The sequence below is a fragment of the Lissotriton vulgaris genome, chromosome 2_1 (assembly GCF_964263255.1).
Source record: "Lissotriton vulgaris chromosome 2_1, aLisVul1.2, whole genome shotgun sequence".
Taxonomy (NCBI): Eukaryota; Metazoa; Chordata; class Amphibia; order Caudata; family Salamandridae; genus Lissotriton; species Lissotriton vulgaris.
The window spans coordinates 1,757,337,185-1,757,360,727 of NC_141687.1; the positions used below are offsets into that span (position 1 = coordinate 1,757,337,185).

At 47.6% G+C, this 23,543-nt stretch overlaps 1 protein-coding gene across 1 annotated transcript in view; it reads left to right on the forward strand.

Annotated features, from left to right (window-relative positions):
* LOC147733243 (lamin tail domain-containing protein 2-like) overlaps window positions 1-21,282 on the forward strand; it is a 256,043-nt gene extending 234,761 nt beyond the window's left edge. The window contains exon 10 of the mRNA XM_086957808.1: window positions 20,473-21,282. Coding sequence (XP_086813934.1) covers window positions 20,473-20,607 — 135 coding nt within the window. The 3' untranslated portion in view covers window positions 20,608-21,282. The remainder of the gene's footprint in view (window positions 1-20,472) is intronic.
* Window positions 21,283-23,543: the final 2,261 nt, after the last annotated feature.

A 23,543-nucleotide genomic window follows, 5' to 3' on the forward strand; every position in this document is an offset into this window, starting at 1 on the left:
TTTCTGAGTGCAGCATTACAAGCACCATTGTCATGGGTATCAGTAGCCCTGTGTACATTTGTTGTGAGGGAGCGACCTGGGGCATGTGCTGGGGCCCTACTCTCAGGGGGCACCTAGAGTACGCACGCACGTACGCCTAACTGGCGTACGTGCGTGCGTGGCCCCTTTTTATTCTAGGAACATAACATTCCTCCTAAAACATGAAGAAATAAAACAAACATACAAACAAATTTGGGCAGTCTACTTTGATACAGTGCAGCTGGCACTCTCTGCTCGAAACCTTTTGGATCAACCAACATGATATGTGATACAAAAGCCTCTACTGCGTACACAACTGTGTTAGCATCAGAACAGTCTTACGTGAGGTAGTCCCGCAGACGACAGGAAGGCTCGGGGCTTCTTCTCAGTCCATATTGTGACTCCCCTCGCCTCAGGGTGCCATCTCCACTGAGCTAGACTGGAGATCGAGGACTGTTGGCTGCAACTTCGGGACTCTCCAGGATTTCGTGGTCCTCGGCACTCTCGTTCGATCCACTGCTGGATCCCGCAGGATTAGTGTCTCTTCGAGAATCTTCCTGGCTTGTTGTTACGTCAGGGGCAGTGAGACTGACCTCTGGGCCCCTTGCCGGAGGGAGGTCTAGGTTACAGCGTGACCCTACTTCAGGGTGGAACCGCTTGAAGTGTGATACATTACTGGTCACTATCTCTCTTCCTCGAGCAGCTATGATGCGGGTGCCTTTCACACTGATTACCCTCCAGGGTCCTTGTTCATAGGTCAGTCTAAACTTCCCACTGGTCACTCTGTTTCTTAGGAGCACCATGTCTCCCCTGCTGAACTTGACTGTTATGGCTCCTCTTCTCTTGCTGACCTGTGCATAGGTTGCCTGCCGTTTCCTTGCAATCCTGTCTTCATCCGCCCCTTGTGGGGTCCAGTGGGGATGATGAGGGATGGAGTCAGCCACTACTCGTCCCATGAGGATATGGGCCGGCGCCACCCCCGTGGTGGAGTGAGGTGTTTGCCGATAGCTTCGGAGGAATGTAAAGATAGCCATTTCCACTGACTGGTTCTTATCATGTGCAATTCGGATTACTTTGTTCAGAGTCCTCATGAAACGTTCGGCCTCGCCATTGGCCTGTGGCCAGCGAGGGGTGATGCGGCGATGCCGAGTGCCAAGGGAAGCTAGATAGGTGGCTAGTTCCTGTCCTTGGAATGGGGGTCCATTGTCAGTCTTTAATTCGCGCAATACCCCATGAGCAGCGACGATCTTTTCCAGCATGGGTATGACTTCGGTCGCACTGGTACTCCTTATGATCTCGACCTCTGGATACTTGGAGTGGTCGTCAATTACTACTAAGGTGTGTCTTCCATCCGGTAAACTGCCAAAGTCCATGCTGACCCGCTCCCATGGTTGTTGAGGCCGAGGCTCCACTATGACGGGGGCCTCGCGCGGGACATCTCCAGTGATTCGGCAGGCGGTGCACGATCTCACCATTCTTTCCACCATCTCATCTTGACCATTCCTTGGTGACCGACATGGGCAAGTTGTGCTACTTGCTCGGTCAGTGCTGAAGGTATTACCAGCCGGTGCCCTTGGAGGAGGCATCCTGTGTCGTCCTCATTTAGTTCCCCTTTCACGTGGTGTAGACTTTCCATTATTCTTTGAGCTTCCGGTGTGAGTGCTTTCCAGCTTTCTTTGACGCGGTGCCAGTTTCCATTCCTAAGAGCCTCTCGGGCTATTTGTAAGCAGACGTCTTGTGCCGTGGCCTCCGCGATGTCACTTACTGAGAGGGGTCGTGGACATGACCGGGCGGTAACACACCTTACGTAGGCTTCAGTGTCTTCAGCCTCTTCCATTTCCTCAGGGGTGGCTGCCCGGGGGTGCCGTGAGAGGTAGTCTGCAGGGTTCCTTGCCCCCGGCTGATATTCAATGTTACAGTTATATTCTTGCAGTTGTAGCATCCATTTTTCGATGCGGGGTGGTGGTTTTGTCGAGGTCCCCGAGAACAAAGCCACCAACGGCTTGTGATCTGTCACAACTGTAAAGGGTTTGCCATATATGTAGAGATGAAAATGTTGGCATCCCCAGTGTATGGCAATGGCCTCCTTTTCGATTTGTGAATATCGTTGTTCTGTGTCCGCGAGGGAGCGACTAGCGAACGCTATCGGCACCCAGTCCAGGTCATCCCGCTGCTTCTGCATCAGCACCGCGCCTAGCCCTGCCGGGCCAGCGTCTACCGCTACCATGGTGAGGTTTCTGGGGTCGAAGAAGGCCAAAGTGGTGTTGTCCGATAGTGCTGCCTTGATGTCCTCGAATGCCTTTTCTTGCTCCGGTCCCCAGGTCCACGGTGTGGAGTCTTTCGTGAGCTCTCGCAGAGGGAGTGTCAGATTGGCAAGATCTCTGATGAACCTCCCACAGTAATTGACCATACCTAGGAAGCTTCGAACTTCCGTAACGGTGGTGGGGGGTTTGGCTTCCTTGACGTCCTTGACCTTTTCCGGGTCGGGGTTAACACCGTCTGCAGAGAACGTGTATCCGAAGAATCCGATCTTCCTCTGCAGGAATTCACACTTTTCTCTATGCAGGGTGAGACCGGCCTCTCTCAGTCTCCGGAACACTTGTGCTAGTCGTTGATTGTGCTCTGCAATGGTGCGAACATGTATCATTATATCATCACTGACGTTGATTACACCTGGTATGTCTGCGATCAATTCCTGGATTACATTCTGGAAGACCTCCGCTGCACTGGAGACGCCAAAACTGAGTCGGGTGTATCTCCTGAGTCCTATGTGAGTCGAGAAGGTTGTTATGTTTCGCGACTCTTTGTCTAGCACCAACTGATGATACCCCGACCGTAGGTCCAGCTTCGAGAACCAGCAGGCTCCCGCCATTTCTCCAATTAGATCATCAATTGTGGGCGTGATGTGACGTTCTCGTTTGATGGCAGCGTTGGGGAGGCGCATGTCCACGCAGATCCTGACTGGGCCCGGTTGTTTTGGCTTCCTGGTGACCACAATGGGCGACACCCAGGGGGTGGGGCCTGTTACCTTCTCGATGATACCAGCCGCCTCTAGCTTCCTGAGTTCTTCCTCCACCAGGGGCCTGAGGTGGAAGGCGATGCGGCGATGTCGCAGGGCTACTGGCTGCACCGTGTGATCTACGTGTAGGTGTACTTCCCGACCAGTGAATCGGCCAATTCCCTTGAATATGTCCGCGAACTCCATTATGAGCTGCTGCACCGACTCTTCATGGACACCAAAAGCAAAGGTGACGACTCCCAGATCTTCGGCAGCCCTACATCCTAGCAGCATGCCCTGCCCATCTTCCGACAGGAAGATGTTTGCGGTGATTGTTTTGTCGCCGTGGTGGATGGCAGCCCGGAACTTTCTTCGGATTTTAAGAGGGGTGTCCTGACCATATGCGAATACGGGGATGGGCGTAGGGCTTAGAGCAGGAGGCCGAGTCATTGTCCTGTAGAGTGCTGCACTCATGAGATTGATGGTGGCTCCCGTGTCCACTACCGCCATGATGTCTTGTTCAGCCACTCTGATTGGACATTGTGGGAGTTTCCTGGTGCGACGAGTGGCGGTGCCTATCATGTGCACTGTCTTTTCCTCTTCATCGTCCATGTCGCTTTGACTCGGTTCTCCTTCCGGTATTGTGTTTACCACCTGTCGGGGCTTGCGGAATTTCTTCGAACGGCATACCTTTTCAAAGTGATTGAGCTTGCCGCATCCTGAGCATCGCTTCCCTCGAGCTGGGCAGTCTGTTGCTGGGTGGCTCGGGCCTCCACAGTATCCACAGGGTTGTCCGGAGGCTCCATTAGGTGTCCGGGCCAGTTTCTTGTTCCATTTGGTTGGTGATTGGACCTGGATTTTGTTGACAGGTTCCGCTTTGACCGTTGCTTGAAGCGCTGCCTCCATGTGAGCAGCCCGAGCTTTGGATAATTCTTTCGTGCGACCAAGGGTCAGAATGTCGGCTAGTGGTTTGCCGGATTCCTCCAGTATGCGTTCCCTCAGTTTTGCGGAGGCGCAGCCCTGGATGATTTGGCCTCGTATTTCCTCCGTGGTGTCGGCGAATCCACAGGATAGCGCCAGCTTCTTGAGCCTAGTGTAGTATGTGTCCAAAGACTCCTCCGGCAACTGTCGCGCTTGCCTGAATATGAACCTTTCGTAGTCCTGATTGGCCATGGGTTCAAAGTGTGCATTCAGGGCATTGATCAGCGTGTGATGCGTCCTGGGAGTCGCTTCTGTGAGCGTTCTGGCGATGGAGTGCACGTCTTTGCCTCCAAGGTGGAGCACCATGGCTCTCTTCTGTTCCTTATGAACTTTCGTGGCCTCAAAAAACACTAGGAGCCTGTCCACCCACTCTTTCCATTTGGGAACTAAGGATGACGGAGATCCTTCCACCACAAAGGGTTCAATTGGCGGAATTGTGGCCATTGTTCCACAGGCAATGTGTTGAGCCCCAGAGAGTTAGGCGATCTGTGATGGGGAGTGGTGGCCACGGGAGCCTGGCTTTTCCGGTCTGCTGCTGGGGCTTGCCTCGGTCTCGAGGAGAAGTGGGGGACGGATGGAGAGGGAGCACATGCTGCAGCGAAGTGTTCTTCCCCCCCCCCCAGAGGCAGCAGAGCAGAGGGCGCGTGCGACCGGTGCAGCCTCCGCGCGCAGCAGAGTCAGCCTGCGGAAGCGGCAGGCGCTGCGTCCGCGTGATGCGTGGGAGGCGGCGGGGCGCAGTGTCTTCGGCCGCACAGGCCTGGTGGAAAGCGCGCTTCACGCACCAGCAGGGAGGCCCGGTGCGGCGCTGGAGAGGGGCCCACAGGACAGGTCTCCCGATCCCGCCAGCGGGAATTGAGCGCAGCAGCACGCCCTCTAGGGTCCCAGGGCAGGCCGGCAGGGCGGCGGGTGGGGCGCAGGGGGTAGATGGCTCACCTGCACGCCCACCGGGCTCTGCGCGAAGTCCGTGTGCTCGCACGGCGCGTGCGTGTGCAAACGTGGGGCACGAGTACCGCGAGCGGGGAGACACGCTCGCGGCCGCCACACGAGGAGGCAGGTGCACACACACGCACAGCGAGGGCTCGGCAACCACCCTCGTCGCCAGTTGTTGTGTTGTTGAAGTGGTAGGGATAAACCTGGGGCATGTGCTGGGGCCCTACTCTCAGGGGGCACCTAGGGTGGCTAAGGCCTAACACGTGGCCCCGGGAAATAATGGAGACAGACTCTTGGGATCTCTTTATGGCTCTCCGCACCCGCGCCTAACTGGCGTACGTGCGTGCGTGGCCCCTTTTTATTCTAGGAGGTCACATGACTCAACGTTGCACGCCCGGGGCGTCACAGGCGTGTCCAAACCAGGAACATAACAGGAATCTGCTTCAAGCAGACATTGGCAGTCACTGCTACGACAGAGAACTCTGTTCCTCAATGCTGCCCTGCAGGTTCGGAGGGTAAGGGTCACCACTCTCAGCCATGCATGGGGTCAGATTCTACAGTGACCCCGAGATCACCAACACACACAGCCTTCAGATTAAGTGGGATGAGGGAGCAGTCTACATTTTGCAGTTTTATAAAAGTAAAACAGAAACTAAACAAGCATTGGAAATGCAATAGGGCTCGCATTTGGAAAGTTTGAGCTATTGGTCTTATAAATTAAATTTGTTTTATTTATGTGTTATTTTTTAAAATAGCCAAATTTATAGCTTTGTCATTTACAATGCCAATAGTTATAACTTTCGCAAATGTGACACCTATACCATTTGTAATGCAAGATGTTTTGTATTTACGTGACTTAGATGTATTGATATTACAAATAACAATGGCTTTTAATTTTTTTAAAATAATTTATACTTAAATAATTTATTTAATTTGTAATGGCAATAGCTTAAACTTTTGTAAATACCTTTTGTGAAGATTATGTTCAGTGTTTTTTATTGTGACGAAAATCCAAGAACAGAAGTGAAATGTTAACATCTTTTTGTGATTTGTAATAAACCGTGAAAGCTTGAAAACAGTTTGAAACATTGAAAGAACATATTTGAACCAGTGATGCTGTGGTTGCACTGAGTGATGCTGTGGTTGCGCTGAGTGATGCTGTGGTGGTGCTGAGTGATGCTGTGGTTGCGCTGAGTGATACTGTGGTTGCGCTGAGTGGTGTGTGCATCGGTGGAGCTTAGTGGGTGCATTGGTGGAGCTGTGTGGTGGGTGCATTGGTGGAGCATCGGTGGAGCTGTGTGGTGGGTGCATCGGTGGAGCTGTGTGGAGGGTGCCTCGGCAGAGATGTGTGTTGGGTGCATCGGCGGAGCTGTGTGGTGGGTGCATCGGCGGAGCTGTGTGGTGGGTGCATCGGTGAAGCTGTGTGGTGGGTGCATCGGTGAAGCTGTGTGGTGGGTGCATCTGTGGAGCTGTGTGGTGGGTGCATCTGTGGAGCTGTGTGGTGGGTGCCTCTGTGGAGCGGTGTGGTGGGTGCATCTGTGAAGCTGTGTGGAGGGTGCATCGGTGGAGCTGTGTGGTGGGTGCCTTGGTGGAGCTGTATGGTGGGTGCCTCAGTGGAGCTGTGTGGTGGGTGCCTCGGTGGAGCTGTGTGGTGGGTGCATCGGTGGAGCTGTGTGGTGGCTGCATCGGTGGAGCTGTGTGGTGGCTGCATCGGTGGAGCTGTGTGGTGGCTGCATCGGTGGAGCTGTGTGGTGGGTGCCTCGACGGAGTTGTGTGGTGGGTGCATCGGCAGAGCTGTTTGTTGGGTGCTTCGGTGGAGCTGTGTGATGGGTGCATCTGTGGAGCTGTGTGATGGGTGCATCTGTGGAGCTGTGTGGTGGGTGCATCTGTGGAGCTGTGTGGTGGGTGCATCTGTGGAGCTGTGTGGTGGGTGCATCTGTGGAGCTGTGTGGTGAGTGCATCTGTGGAGCTGTGTGGTGAGTGCATCTGTGGAGCTGTGTGGTGAGTGCATCTGTGGAGCTATGTGGTGGGTGCATCGGTGGAGCTGTGTGGTGGGTGCTTCGGTGGAGCTGTGTGGTGGGTGCATCGGTGGAGCTGTGTGGTGGGTGCCTTGGTGGAGCTGTATGGTGGGTGCCTCGGTGGAGCTGTGTGGTGGGTGCATCGGTGGAGCTGTGTGGTGGGTGCATCGGTGGAGGTGGGTGCATCGGTGGAGCTGTGTGGTGGGTGCATTGGTGGAGCCGTGTGGTGGGTGCATCGGTGGAGCCGTGTGGTGGGTGCCTCAGTGGAGCTGTGTGGTGGGTGCCTCGGTGGAGCTGTGTGGTGGGTGCATCGGTGGAGCTGGGTGGTGGGTGCATCGGTGGAGCTGTGTCAGTGGAGCTGTGTGGTGGCTGCATCGGTGGAGCTGTGCGGTGGCTGCATCGGTGGAGCTGTGTTGGTGGAGCACTGTGGTGGGTGCATCGGTGGTGGTGGGTGCATCAGTGGAGCTGTGTGGTGGGTGCATCGGTAGGGCTGTGTGGTGGGTGCCTCGTGGAGCTGTGTGGTGGGTGCCTCGGTGGAGCTGTGTGGTGGGGGCATGGTAGAACTGTGTGGTGGGTGCCTCGGTGGAGTTGTGTGGTGGGTGCCTCGGTGGAGCTCTGTGGTGGATGCATCAGTGAAGTTCTGTGGTGGGTGCATCGGTGGAGCCTAGTGGGTGCATTGGTGGAGCTGTGTGGTGGGTGCATTGGTGGAGCTTAGTTGGAGCATCGGTCGAGCTGTGTGGTGGGTGCATTGGTGGAGCTGTGTGGTGGGTGCATCAGTGGAGCTGTGTGGTGTAGCTGTGTGGTGGATGCATCGGTGGAGCTGTGTGAGTGAAAACTGGAATGTTGCTTCTCTTGTGAACTGGCTTTAATTTCCATCATTGTTCTACATGTTACAACTTGAGGCATATTTAAATCAGTTGTGTTAATGTCCGATCCCGGAAACTGCATTGTGCACACTTCTAATTTCAGGGCCTCAAGTAGCAGTCACTGTGTTTTATTTGGGAACAACTCGTCTCTGGTGGTTGTGCTCTAGGAAGATAATGCAGAGGTGCGAATGGAGATGTCTGGAGTGAATGGGCCGAAGGGCTGTTTTTTTTTTTCTTCTTCTATTTGCATCACGGGACCTGTGTATTAATGTCAACCTTTTTGTTGACTCGCGAATGAGGTTGATTTCATCACATACATTCAATGAGGAGTAAACCTCTTTAGGAAGGTGTTGCAGGTTTGCATAAATGGTTACCCATATTGAAGTCTTTAGAAGCATGGTGCTTTGTAGGATGGCGAAAATCACTGAAAAGCGGACATCATCCAAATAAGGGTAAGTTAACAAGCAAGCGTCTGCATGTATGGCAAAGTTACGTTTGAGACTGCGAAGAAAAACATCACTGAATGAGAGATCAAATGAGCATAGGCGTTGTTGCTCTGTATGGGAATTGTGCTCTGGCAGGGGCAGCCAAGGCTTTCGTGATCTACAAAACAAGAGTTAATTGATTTGGGTAATAACTGTCAATCGTTTAACAGCAAAAGAGGCCTGATCTGGTATTTGCCTGGAACCGTGCAAATGGTGGCCATAAAGTCTCCATGGTTAGATTGATATATTTTTGCTATGTCGTTTCTTCGTGTCCATGGTTGCCTGTTTGTATGTAGGCCCAGGCTGCAGAGTCTAGAGGCTGCATTGCTGCCTGTGTAAATCGACTCTCCCTGTTGCCGAGGGCCTCTGTTGCAAAGCTGTTCCAGGGGCTCGGCCTCGGCGCTGAGCGAGAGGGAGTGAAGGAGAGAGGAAGGAGGGGTAGATAGAAATGCAAGGCCGCAAATAAAAAACACAAGCATTGGTAAATGCATTGTAACAAAAAAAGCGGAATGAAGTCCCAGGCATCAGAGCTAGGGAAAGTTAAGTGTGCAGGCCAGGGACCGTTAAGTAAACAAGCCTGGGAGAAGGCATACAAGCCCTCAGCATTGCTGTGGTGGGGAGGGGGGTGGGGGGCGGGGAGAGGCAAGAAGGGAAGAATAGCTGAGAGTAAGGGTGATGAGACGCACGGGGAGCAGCAGCCTTTGATGTGCCGACCGGCCGTGGGCAGTGAATAATTAGGGGAGGAGAAATGACAGAGCGCACGCTGGGGTAAGCTTGTGGAGGGAGGCTGGTGGCTTTGATGCTGTGCCCGCGCTTTTTCATGGGCACAGCATCAAATCGCCCCTTTAGTTAAGATCTGGATAAGCCATAATATGTTCGACATCTGCAATGCTTGCGCATTGGCAGGGGTCGAGCCCTAAAAAACGTTTTTCCACTGATGTTCTAGCTATGTGCAGTATATTTTAATCGAGGGAGATATGCAGCATGAGGCGGTTCTATTCACATACAGAAACTGTTTTTCTCATGTCCATATTCTGAAACAGTGCTGAACATAAATAATCCCAATTCTTGTGAAATCAACTGGTGTTTCTCTTCACATGACCAATGTTTCCATAGAGTGTGAATAACAGGTTGTGTTAGAACTTTGGGTCCTAGAAAAGGTAGAATAAACATTAATAGTGATAGCACTTATAATAATATATAGATTTATAGATAGGCAGCCATCCATTATGGGGGCGTTTGTCACCAGTGGGTTTTGAGTGACGTTAGAGACAAAGAGAGCAAACCTCGAGATGTCGATGTCATTCAGAACCCAGAGGTGCAAAAACATCCCTGTAAATAATTGCTACCCATCTATAGTGTTATGTATACTTCTGATAACCTTTTCACTCATGAACTGCCTTCAGTTTGTCCATTTTTTTTATAAATGAAGATTTGTGCATTTGAGAGAAAAAATCCTAAATGATGGAATGCCTTCGTTTTCTTTAATATTCATAAATAAACAGCTTCTTTGGTGCCTTTTTATTCTGTGACGTTCTTTGTGTGTTGAAGTTTTGCAAAGTAAGAAATTGGTACCCTTTTGATCTGTGCCTTTTCCAACTAAAATGCGCTTTGCTAATTAAATTATTTCATTTCTCTGATCTCTTTCGTGAGAAGTGCGACTCATTTTCATGTTGCAATAACCTGTGTGTATGAGGCACAACTATAGAGCTGCTGGTGCCGTCTGCCATTTACCTCGAAGTGCTGTGAGGCTAGATGATGTGCGCTTTACAGCTGAATCCGATTACAAGAATACATTAAAACTGTACTTGGAAATTAGAATATTTTGTCTTCCATTTCCAGTGTTGAAGACCGCTAAGGAGGGCAGGGCTTTTCAGAAAGTAAATTAGAGCCAATTAGTCACTTTTTCTCCTGCTGCTCAAGTTGCACAATTGCCAAAATATTCATAAATAATTTTGAAATGTACTTAAAAATCAACCAAACTCTTGTTTATCCTGGAATTCCTCAGGCACCTAGATTTCAAGCACATCGGAAAAGTAGTATTGAAAATTAAGTCTGGACAAAAATGAATTTGTACAATAAAAAATCTCTAGTTAGTCCTCAATACCCTACAAATAGCCCAATAGTCCATTATTGGAGGATGATGAGGTGGTTAAAGTCGAAAGCAGTGAAAGGATGTGGGCAAAGGCCGTAAGAACCAGAATAATTGCACTTCGTAACCCCCATTTAAATAGTGGTACAATTACATCTTGGCTCTCCTACCCAGGCAAACGAGCACTGAGAGAATATGTTGCTACTGCGTTCGAATCGATTGACCTACTGTATCAAAAGAAGAGATCATCTATTAGCTTCTCGATTGCTACATTCGGTCAGGATAGTGTTTTCTCTTATTTATCATGGTTACCAGACCCAGGATTGAGAAATTTAATATTAAGGGCTAGGGTGGGATATAATCCAATCTACTCATCTCACCCACACAATTGATAAGGGTGCATAATAATAGTGGTCTCTGCCCCTGACCCCTGAAAGTTATATATACCCTTATGCATATACTTATGGACTGCGTCTTTCATTTTGCAAATCGAGTCAAGTTTTTAAGACCTCTGTCTTTTAAATAGGATGCTCTCCATAGGAATATTGCTATGGAGCTATCGTCTGAAATGCGATATTTCGATTTGGCAGTTGGAATTGCTCAGTTTTTACTATCTGTTAAACAATTATGAATTGTAGTGGGCTGGGGGGTAGGATAGCTAGGAGGGGGTCCTTTTAAATGTTTTAATTGTTAAATGTGTTTTCTTTTAGAATGTTTTATAGACAAATGTCTAAATAAACTTGTTTCTGAATCTTAACCAAGAGTCCAGGGAGGGGAATCGCCCATTCCCCATCTACAAGGAAGGCTTGCAGTATTTTTCTGAGCACCAAACATTATGTTGTAAAAAGCCCATGTGTGTAGAGTTTTAATGTGTACATGTAAGTGATAACAAATGCACAGTAAATGGTCAGAATAGGGAACAGGAAGGACATTTACTAGCACTTATTCCAGAAGTTTTTCTTGTTGTTAAATTAAAAAAACTTGAAGTCTACATAATAATTTGTTTTGCGTTAGGTGGACAAGCAACTTTAACAACAAAAAGACTGCTGGAAAAACTATGAACAAGGCCACTGGAATTATGTGACAGGAGAGGGACAAATTATACGGCAGGTCTCATGGAGTGCTTAAAAGAAAATGTAGTTCTTTGAACGTGAGTAGTAGAAGGGCTTAAGCAGTGCTTAATTTGAGCCAGTGGTTTCTGGTGCTCAGCACCAGCACTTAATCAATACTGGTGCTATAGTTTCATGAGCACCAGTTGACACGCTCATTTTTGATAAGCACATGGAAATTAAGTGATTGCCCTGAATCACAGGGTATTGAGCCGATTCTGAGACTCGAACCTGGTTCCCAGGCTCCGGAATTGGCAGCTATGGCCATTATGCCACATCCATTCCCCACTTCCTGGTTTAAAAGTTGGCTCTGTTTTAGGCAGTGTTACAGAAGAAATGAGCTGGTACAGGCCGCCTCCTGACAAGAGACCCATGTTTTTTGACAAATTAACCGCTGGGTATAAGTGAGCCAATCAAAAGCATGATAAAGGGGGTATGCTCCAGGGGAGGGACAAATCGAAGATGAAAAAGGAAAGCCAACAAAAAAAAGAAGCTAGCAAACAAGAGTGATAAGAAAGCCAACCAATAGTAATCAACCGACTAAGAGTAAGGATTCCCTTTTCAGGTTACAGTTCAAGCCCGAATCGAGAGAATGACTAGCAGTTCCTGATAATAAAAAAAAAAATCAAACAATAGGACTGACTGAGTGGGTTCCCTTGTGGAAGAGAGACAAGGGCCCTGTACACTAAAGGGTCCAAGAAAATGTGTTGTAGCCCTTCTCCTTTGCAACAGGGGGCTAAGGTGAGCATCTACTCTAGAGCCGACGTGCATCTCATTGTGGTTGCAGGTGTTTTTCACAGCTTATATGGATGTATTGTAGATTATATGGAGGAAGATATGCATTTAAAAGGCCGCTGGTTCTGCCATGACCCTGCATAAGTACACAATATATATAATCAAACTGGCTTGAGAGGCATAAGGGTCTGTTTTCAACAGTGTAAGGTCTATTCAGCAGCGATCCGTGCAGGTATGCATGTTGGGGCGGGGGGGGGATGTCGACAGACGATGGAATCGAATATTTTTTCCCCCTATTCCGTCTTCAGTTGAGTTCCCTCCCACCTCCAGGCGTTACCTGCACTGACCGCCGCTGGGTCTAGCATAGTTCAAGTTCAAGTTCAAGTTCGGGCATTTGTATAGCGCACTGCTCACCCAGAGGGTCTCAAGGCGCTTGGGGAAGGGGTTCATTATTTGTCGAATAGCCAGGTTTTAAGTTCTTTTCTGAAGGAGATGTGGTTTTGAGTAAGTCGGAGGTGAGTGGGGAGTGAGTTCCAGGTCTTGGCAGCAAGGAAGGAGAAGGATCTGCCACCCATGGTGGATTTACGGATGCGCGGGACAGCGGCGAGGGCTTGGATGGATGATCTTAGTTGTCGGGTGGGTTTGTAGAAGGACAGTCGAGTGTTAAGGCATTCGGGTCCTAGATTGTAAAGGGCCTTGTGTGCGTGGGTGAGAAGGCGGAATGTAATTCTTTTGTTGACGGGAAGCCAGTGGAGGTCTTTTAGGTGTCCGGTGATGTGGTCTTGGCGAGGAATGTCTAATATGAGTCTCACTGATGCGTTTTGGATGCGTTGTAGTTTTTTCTGTAGTTTTGCTGTGATTCCGGCGTATAGTGTGTTACCATAATCCAGTCGACTTGTGACCAGTGCGTGGGTGACAGTCTTTCTTGTCTCGAGGGGGATCCAGCGGAAGATCTTTTTGAGAATGCGAAGTACGTTGAAGCAGGAGGATGAGACTGCGTTGACTTGTCTGGACATCGAGAGAGATGAGTCTAGGATAAAGCCAAGGTTACGTGCATGCTCTGTGGGTGTGGGTGCTGTGCCCAAGAGTCGTCCCAGGCAGAGGGGGAAGATCCTAGGATGAGCACTTCCGTTTTGTCTGAGTTGAGTTTTAGGCGGCTATGTTTCATCCATTCGGCTACTTCTTTCATTCCTTCGTGTAGATTGGTTTTGGCGGTGTTAGGGTCTTTGGTGAGGGAAAGGATAAGCTGGGTGTCGTCGGCGTAGGAGATGATGTTAAGGTTGTGATGACGCGCGATGGAGGCGAGTGGACTCATGTAAACGTTGAAGAGGGTGGGACTGAGTGAAGATCCTTGTGGTACGCCACAGATGACTTCAGTAGCCTCAGAGTTGAATGGGGGAAGTCGGACTCTTTGAGTTCTCCCAGCGAGGAATGAGGTGATCCAGTCCAAGGCTTTTCCTTGTATGCCGATGCTGCAGAGGCGTTGTATAAGGGTGCTGTGGCAGACTGTGTCGAAAGCGGCGGAGAGGTCGAGTAGAATGAGGGCCACTGTTTCACCGTTGTCCAGTAGTGTTCGGATGTCGTCAGTCGCTGCAATGAGGGCGGTTTCGGTGCTGTGTTTGGCTCGAAACCCGGATTGAGATGGATCGAGGGAGTTGTTGGATTCAAGGAAGGTGGCGAGCTGGTTGTTGACGGCTTTCTCGATGACTTTGGCCGGGAATGGGAGGAGGGATATGGGTCGGTAGTTTTTGGGATCCGAGGGGTCTGCTGTCGGTTTCTTCAGGAGGGCGCCGAGTTCGGCGTGTTTCCAGATTTCTGGAAAGGTGGCAGAGTTGAACGAGCAGTTGATGACATCACGGAGATGGGGTGCGATGATGGAGTTCGCTTTCTTGAAGATGTGGTGGGGTCAGGGGTCGGTAGGCGAGCCAAAGTGGATGGAGTTCATCAGGCGGATGGTGTCTTCAGTGGTGATTGGGTTCCAGGCGCTAAGGTTGTTAGATGGCGGAGCAGGATTTGAGGGGGGTGGGGAGGGTTGAGCGCTGGGAGTGTTCTTGAAGCTGTTGTGAATGTCGGCAATTTTGTTGTAGAAGGAGGATAACGCGTTGCAGAGGTCTTGGGAAGGAGTGATGTCGTTAGATGCTGCGGTGGGGTTGGTGAATTCTTTGACGATGTTGAAGAGTTCCTTGCTGTTGTGATTGTTGTTGTCGAGACGATCCTTGAGTGCAGATTTCTTGGCGGATCGAATCAGTTGGTGGTGTTTACGGGTGGCTGCTTTGAGGGTGGACATGTTGTCGGTGGTTGGGTTTTTTCTCCATGTTTTCTCCAGGGCGCGGCATAGCTTCTTGGATTTTTTAAGGTCATCATTGAACCAGGGGGCCTTTTTGCTGGTTGATTTGATCTGGTGCTTTTTCAAGGGCGCTAATTCGTCAGCACAGAGGGCGATCCATTGCTTGAGGTTGGTGGCCGCTTGGTTTGGGTCCGATGAGAGGGTAGGAGGGTTTTGGTTGAGTGAAGTGAGGAGTTGTTCGGGGGTGATTTTGTTCCAGTTTCTTCGAGGGATAGGTTGTGGGCGGTTGTGGGTCAGGGTGGTTTTGTAGCTGAAGTGGACACAGCTGTGGTCCCTCCAATGGAGAGCTGTGGTGCGATCGAAGGAGATGTGCTTGCTGGAGGTGAAGATGGGGTCGAGCGTGTGTCCGGCTACGTGGGTGGGGGTGTCAACAAGTTGTTTGAGTTCAAGATCGGCCAGGTTGTCCAGAAGGGTGGTGGTGTTGCTGTCGTGTTTGTTTTCAAGGTGGTAGTTGAAGTCTCCTAAAAGAATGTAGTTCTCGGAGGCGAGGGCATGTGGGCTGACAAAGTCCGTGATGTCATCGCTGAATTGAGTGCGGGTATCTGGAGGCCTGTAGATGAGGGTGCCTCTTAGATAAACTTGGTAGGTTCCTGCGAACTTGAGCCATTTGAATCTAGGTGATAGAAGGGCCACTTAGCTTCTAAAGAAGGGTTAAAAACAAGGTCAATGTTTCATATTGCTCTTCAGCAGAAACAGCCCACATGTCGCTGAATTGGCAAGTAGATTCATATTGACATAAACAGTCTATAATGTCACTAGTTTAACTTCACTGAAGGCCAGGCAGACAAAACATCACAGCCACCAGAAAGGCCATTGGATACCGAGGTCACAAAAGGCTTATGAGGCAAAACAGCACATGCAAATGCCCAATCGCAATCTGATCTGGGTCATCAAACCAGTGTATACAAAAGGCTGTGCCAATCAAAATGTTGTTTAGCACCTCAAAGTAGAAAGAGATTGATTCTCAGTCAAATTCCCTTAAAAGGCAATTGCCACAAAACTGGATTACAGGATCTAACCAGTGACCGGACATGCGATACAATATCTGTCAGATGAAGGATAAAAGTTAGATCAGTACCAGAGGCTACTGCAAAATAAATAGGTTCTAATGTAATAAACATAGATGGCCTCAGGTCATGACTCTGGGTGCTCTGTGCTGAGGTGCACTAGCTGAGCGAAGGTTCAGATAGTGGAGCGCACAGACATTTAAGAATGTTTAACACTGAACATTGAAGCAAAACCCTGAATGAGGCTAAAAGGTGAAGTCCTGGTTAACGTAACCCAAAGATACTAGAATACAATACTAACCTACTAACACAACACATGAAACACCTCTAACGGTACCTTTCTATTTTGACATGGATTCATGGCCCTCTTGAATCCTCATACAGGGGTGTAGCATGGCATTGATAGTATTGTGACATTGTTTGACTAAACACTTTAAGTCCTGTGTGCAATTGGTTGCCCTCTTCCAATCCGGTCTCCAGGCTTCAAGTCCTTTCATCACTAACAGACCTCATGAGATTCCATGGCCCAATATTTTTGTTCTTGGGTACAGCCATGGCTTACACACTGACGCTTGTACCGGACCAAATGTTGAATCTATACATTGTCCTACAGAACACTGAAATGTTCAGTGTACCGTGCGACTAGCATGGAAATCTCGTTCCCTGGACATATTCTTACCCATCAGATACAAGTTACCTCTGTGTTTACCGTCCTATCCATCCATTGAGCCAACTTGGGCCCAATACAGATGTCTTTATTGCCTTGAAAAAGCTCTCAGCCATCACAGGGTGAAACGTGTTAGCTGAGTCCTTGTTTCTACACACAAATAGATTTTTCTAGGTAACCCAGTATGAACGTGCAATATGAGTTCTAAATCTTGAATGTTTAATAACAAAAAATGCCAAGTCCTTGTTTCTGCACACAAGTAGATTTCTCTATGTAACTAAGCATGAACATGGAATAGAAGTTATAAAGCGTAAATGTTAAATAATTTTTGCTTAAGTTGCTTACATTTAGAATTTCAAGATTTTGTTTGATTACATTGTTTGCATATCTTTTTTGTATACCAGCCAATGCACCATTTACTTAAACAGTGAACTTGTTTCTAAGGTGTAAGGGTTTTTTTTACCTATTTAAGTGCATGTTTCAGCCAATGAATGAACTTTAAAAAAAATAAAAGACGAGGGACATATTTACAAGCCCCTTGCGACACCAGCACGCCACTTTTTTCCATATAAAAAGTAATGCACTTACGGCGCAAAGGGCTTGTGAATAAGCCCCTGTGTATTTTAGGACCCAAGGATAAAGTCAATAGCCCTTACCTCTTTTTAGGTCTCGCGCCTAGTGTTACACTGTGCAGCAGTGTTCGCGCAGCGATAGTCCTTTTGTCCTGGTTTCAGAAATGAACCCTGGAATTGCACACGCTCGTGCGTGTGTTTTTACTTTTGTGGCCTGCTATTGGCCTGTCCCTGCGTGTTCTTTTTTGAAATAGCAAACAATAGGCCAGAGGTGGGCGCATAGCTCCGCCCCAGGCCTATTGGTGTCTATTACGTGCATTTCCTGCCATATGCTTTCAATTATCATGCCAAGACACAGGCGTGATAATTGAAAGCATATGGCGTGCGCACGCACCACTCCCGGCTTTGTTTTTCCTGAAAGCGATCGCAAAACTGAAAGCTCCTCTCTCACAAAGGGCAGCATCTCCTCTGTGACGGGTGCCGTCTGTGAGCACAGAAGGCAGCCTCAGGCAGATCAGCTGCAATGAAGTTCCAGTACAAGGAAGATCACCCCTTCGAATACAGGAAGAAAGAAGGAGGGAAAATCAAGAAGAAATATCCTAACAGGGTTTCTGTGAGCATCAAAAACATTTCTTTATCTGTTGTGTATATCACAACAAAAACAGATGTTGGCTGCCTCTGGTAATGGCATTCAGAGGTAGCTGTGCAGTCTTTGTCTGTGAGGACGGCTGTCACGCGCGCCATTGTGGTGTAGATGTATACTGGGGGCTTCAGGCAGTTAATCTACAAAGCATCATGCCAGGGCAGTGAGCTCGGGGCAGGAAGGCAGTGAGTGCACTGGGGTGATAGAGATGGAGAAGAGAAGGAGGCCTTGCGTGTCTCGGAGGGCGCTCCGCTGCAGGTGCAGGGAGTGGAGCCCGTGGGCCTCGTAGTTACGGCTTCAGATAATATTCCCCTGCCTAACGCCACAGAAGATATTTGCAGATTTTGTTACTTAATACAGGCAACCACATTCTGCGTGATTATTGCTGCAGAAGAACAAGCGGGAGGGGGGCTTGTTGCTTATTCAAATACTGCGAGTCCTCCTTCCCCCGCCGCCAGCATCTAAACAGGACTGTCTGGAGTGTTGATTCTACACGAACTCCTGTCCGTGGATGCCCCGTAGAGTGATATAATTAACTGTGGTTGATAGTAACTGATCTGCTCTGAGCTCAGAGAGCACCCTGGGCGAATCCAAATATAGCGCCCTCTACCACTCAAACTCTTGAAATGTCTTTGTATAGAAAATGTAGTAAGATGAAGACACAATTAGGGAGCGCCAAAAAAGATAAACAAACAATAAAGCAGACAAGGATGCCCATAGCCTTGAGAGAAAGTGTTTAAACACACCATTCTTTGGACCTCTATCATTGGGAGACTGCGGAGGCCGGTGCCCTCCCTGGGTGTGAGCCCAACTCACACATGTCAAAGACGAGCCCGTCTTGATAGTAAGGGGCTCCTCGGCTGTCCTGAAAGTGCTGCTGCTGATGGCTTCTGTGTCTTCCTCCTGGACCGTAACCTGGCTTCTGATCTTGACACTGACCACCCTCGCAGAGGGTGGGAAGCTGCTGGTGGTGCTACAGGATGGGGGTCAGTGGCCCAGTGTGAGCTCGCTAGTGAGGGAACTCGGGCGAGGTCACCAGATTGTCCTACTGGTGCCGGTCATCAGCATTAGAACAGGGGCGCCCCAAGCCTACACTGTGAATACCTACTCTGTGCCCTACACCAAAGAGTACTGGGAGTCCAAGGTCAAGTCGCTCTGTCTTTCCATCCTAAAGAAAGACTCCTTTCTAGAAAAGATCCTTCCCCTGTATCAGCGGATATTCAACATGACCGAAATGATGCTCTCTGCATGTCGGCACTTGGTGGATGACCTAGAGCTGCTCCAGAGTCTGCAGGAGGGTCAGTTGGATGTCCTACTGTCCCCATGTTTTCTTGTGGGCAGATAGTGGCTGAGTATCTATCTAAGGCCGTCAGCGTTCTTCTCACGAACATTTCCATGTGGCTTCAACCATAAGGCCGCTCAGTGCCCAGGTCCTTCATTCATCTCCCCAAGGCTGTTCACAGGCCAAACGCACCACGTGGAGTTTACCCAGTGATTCAAGTACATGCTTGTCGCCCTCCCAGAATGGTGGCTCGGTCATGAACCCTACTCTTCAAATGAGCGCCTCGCCTCAACGGCGCCTAGAGAGGAAGGTGACCTACCAGGAACTCATTAGCAGCACCTCGCTCTGGCTGCTGAGGGCTGACTTTGTCTACGAATTTCCTCACCCAGTCACTCCCAACAGAGTCTTTATTGGAGGAATCACCTGTGTTTGTGTGTCTGGTGAGTAACTTAGTAGCCAGAAAATTACAATACCCCCCACTTCGAAACAAACCTCTAATGACAATGAGTGCGCAAAGAAAGTAAGCCTTCCTATGATAGAATCCTTCTGCCTTGCATCCACTCATTTGTCCATCCACTCTGCGACCTGTCCACCCAACCATCATCCTTTCACATTCTGATCCATAGTTTCAATATCAATCATGCTACCCATCCATCTTCTCGCCTTTACATCCGTCCATCCATCAACCATTCAGTTCACATGTAGATCTAGCATCCTTTTACTCTCCCAGCCACTGATATTTTCACTCTTCTGTCCATCTTTCTATTCACTTCTATTCCTCCATCAATAATAAATAAATAAAAGGCACTGTCATTTACAATGCCAACAACTCAAACTCTCTCAAATGCGAGACCTATTGCATTGTAAATGCTTTTTTTTCTTTGAACACCACAACAAATCTGTCACTTTACAGATGAGACAAATAAAAGACCTGCATATTTTCCCAGCCGCTAGAAAAGCTTGGAATGATCTTGCACTATCTTAAAGGCATACAGGCCCATAGGGAGGTTTAGTTACACACTGGAAAAGATGAGACGACCATGGCAGAGTAAGTTGCATGCCCTCTCTCCTTGACATTTGAGTTTCCCTACAGTTCAGTTCCTTTCTATACTAAACGTTGAATTCTGATTAACCACAATGCTGGAGGCAATAGAGTTGGACACAGACAGATGGATATTCTACCCTGGAAACAAAAAGGCATGTTTCAAACTATGGCGATTATTGTTCACTACCTGTGATGCCTAGTCCCCAGATCCTTGCGCCCTAAGTCACCAGTGGAGCAAAAAGTAACATTGTACAGTTATAAAGTATTTCTAAATATACGAAAAGTTCTAATGCAGTGGTTCTGAACCTGTGGTCCGATGACCCCTGAGGGTCCGCAAGACCTACTCAGGGGGTTCACAACTGTTTTACAAAAAAATATTCCAATTAATTAAAATTAATAAAGTTTATTTAAGTCAGTTTAGACCAACGGTTCTGGGGTGCAATTCAAAATTATTCTAGTCCATTATTTCTGGGTGCAAACGTGGGTATTTATGGATATACAGTAACTAGTGACATCCCTACCAACATATAAGGCTGCATTGTAAATTAAGAGAACCTGCTAATTGCGCTTGCTTAAACCTTTGTAATGTTACCATGCAATCTGCGGAGTCTCCCTTACAACTGATAATAACACTTCCAGGTTCAAACAATTCCTCAAATTGAGTTCTTTTTTTCCAGGCCTTCCAGACAAGACTCAACACCAGAAGTCCTGTGGTAGCTCTCCTAACCCAGAAGAGTGCCCGGTCCAAATATGGGTTCAAATTTCTGAGTTACCCACCTTTCACTGTGGACGTCCATGTGATTCGCAGGTAGGAGGCTGCAAGTCTACAGACCTTGACCACTTGAAGGATCTACTGGGACAAGGTGGAAGACAGACTGGGGTGAGGAACAACTGACTTGCATCTACAGAAATGGAAGGCAATTCAATCTAAAATAGCAACAAACCAGTTTACCGTCCTATTGATAGAGGCAGCTCATACAGCGATCGCAGGAGGAGTTGGCAACAAACATCGATAAATGAAGCCCTGATACTTGATGAAGCAGTAATGTTACTACAATGCAGTGTGGATATGGCATTTTCCTGTACAACATGTGAATAAGTCTCATGCTAAGCAAGATACAAGATACCAGAAATATCATGCCATCTCAAGAGTGATAGCAGCCAGAGCAATGCCACAGCACAGGCATTCCCTCTATTCTAACATGTGATATGATGCAGATCTATTATTTTTCAAACTCCCAAGAAGTGGCATGCAGGAAAGGACTACTTTTTAAGCACATTACAAAGAATCCAGTGGGAAAAAACACCATGAACGTAGTAATGTGGTTCTGTGCTAAAGTTTACACAATAGATGTCATATGTTTGACAACCTCTTTGTACTGATGTAACATCTTATGTAAATTCGACCTCTCGCATCTTTGTTCCACAAAATCAGCCTGATGTACCAAGAAAATCATCCATAGATACATTAAATATGTTGCAATATTTGCAGCGTGTCTGTTTCATTTTTAGACTAAACCTGTCCTCAACGAGTCATCTGAAAGGTCTGAACCACCTAGTGGTGCCTGTTTTCATGACCCGAAAACACAGATCTTCCCAAAGTAATTTGTAAAGCGTGACTTCAATTGACGTTGATGAACTGCTTTCTGAGTGGAATGGAAGTGCCTGTTTTCCTTAATGGAAGAGTAATGCCTAATTTCTCAAGCCATGAGGATACTGTCTTCGAAGTGTCTGCTTTCAGAATGAAAAACTTCAACGGTTGGAAACCCTCAGATTCTATAATCTGAAGGTTGTGACCATTTCATAATGTATTAACCCCAATTAATGATTCTGAAAAGGTTTGCTGAATCGTTAAATCGGTTAAGTAAATCTTAAGGAAGCGTTATTGGGAAGGAGCGTGTTGAGGGTGTTCCTTCCAAATATCGATTCCCGTAGGTGTATTTAGAGACCAAAATCTGGGTGCAAAATATTAATATTTTACCATCAATTAAAAATTGATAGCAAGCTATTCCCAAATGGGAAGTGGTCTCCAGAGGGCTCCTTCCTCTTTGATAATGTAGACAAACGTATTTAGAAACACGGACTATTCCCATAAAATGGTTGTGTAACTTTTAATTCTACTTTTTTTTTAACACGCCCGCTTTCCTTTCAGGGAAATGGACCGCTTAAAAAAACAAAATTTGCTTTATATGAAAACAATCATAGACATGTTAGCCTGCTGACCCCAGCAGGCCACGAGGCCTGTGGCTCTAGTCAATCATAGTGGATCGCAATTTACAACCTTCTTCTTGAATATTGATGAGGTAGGTCAGATTACAATCCACTACAACTCAGAATTTTGTGAACCAACCTTTGAGCAGAGGTCGAAGTGGACGGGATCTGAAGGGCACGATGTGCTCAGACTTTTCTAATTGGCTGAAAACAGTTCCCCTACTTTATGCTAAAAGACAACTGTCCCAGGACGGTTAACTCCAACATTTGAGATGCCTCCTTTGAAGTAGACGGGAGGGAGTTTCCAGTGCTTATGACACTGATTGAGGGAAACAGTGATAAACAAGAAACAAGCCTTCTTGTCCGGGTGCCTCCAGCCTGAAAGAAATGTGAATGTGTGCAATTGGTTAATCTGCAATTGTAAGGCTACTTGGAAGTGACTCACTTGAAGCTACATAATGACAACGATTTATTATTTTACTGAGGTATTGTAAGAGGACCAGATGAGCTTTATAGAGTGCGTGATTTTAAAAGAGATATAATTTTTTTTTGCATGTTTGGTAAAGTCTGCATATTACAAACAGCTATATTTAGGAAGTACTTAAAAAAAATCTTAAACCCATATCATTTTTTGGCATTCTGTCTTACACTGTGTCTAAAGAAATAATGACCTACATGTTCACAGTGTTTTAGGTCACAGGCAGGGAATCCCTAGCACTAAAAATACACAAATTACTATTCAACAACTGCACCAACCTGGATTCAATTCTGTGGCTTTCCGATTACACACACACACACCTGTAGTGATCAAATTATACAACAAAGGTTTCCTAAAGTACGTTAGTGCACCACTTACTGATTAGATTACCGTGCATTTATTTTTCATTTAACGTGCACGATATTTTATATATACTTACCTGAAGGTGAAAGGCCAACAGAATAGTTACAGAATATTTTCTACTTTTTAGGCATGTTTTTGATTCTGCCCCCATTGCACTCAGGATTAGAATTCCCATTTATTTTTTGTACTTCGACCGCTGCCTTTTCGTACATAGACAGTGGTCCTCCTGAGTCTCCTGTTTTAGAGCTTCAATATAAACAAAATAGAAATGCAACAACCCAGACTGACATGATGGGGAAACACATTTTTATTCCACCACATTTCTTAATCATTTGGAAAGTTAATCACTTAACACTTTCGGTACGATAAAAGGATGCTCATAGGAACGTGCAAAAAGAGAGGTGCTCAAGAGTTGAAAGGGTGAGAGCAAAAGTTGGTGATATTTGTAAAAAAACACAAACAAGGATAAACAGTACTGGTTCACTGAATCCAGTCACTAATGTCTTGGCCACATTTAGTATTCACACATAGTATTTTTCCAATAATGTATCAATGTCAGAATCTTAGTGTAGCACATTTTCACAGGTTCAGGCTGTCAGTGCGCCTCCGGAGAGCTTCCTTGCCTCTGTGTCTGAATCTCGGTGCAGGCGCAGAGGCAAAGTGATTCCTTCATTTGCATGGGGCATGCCCCCATGC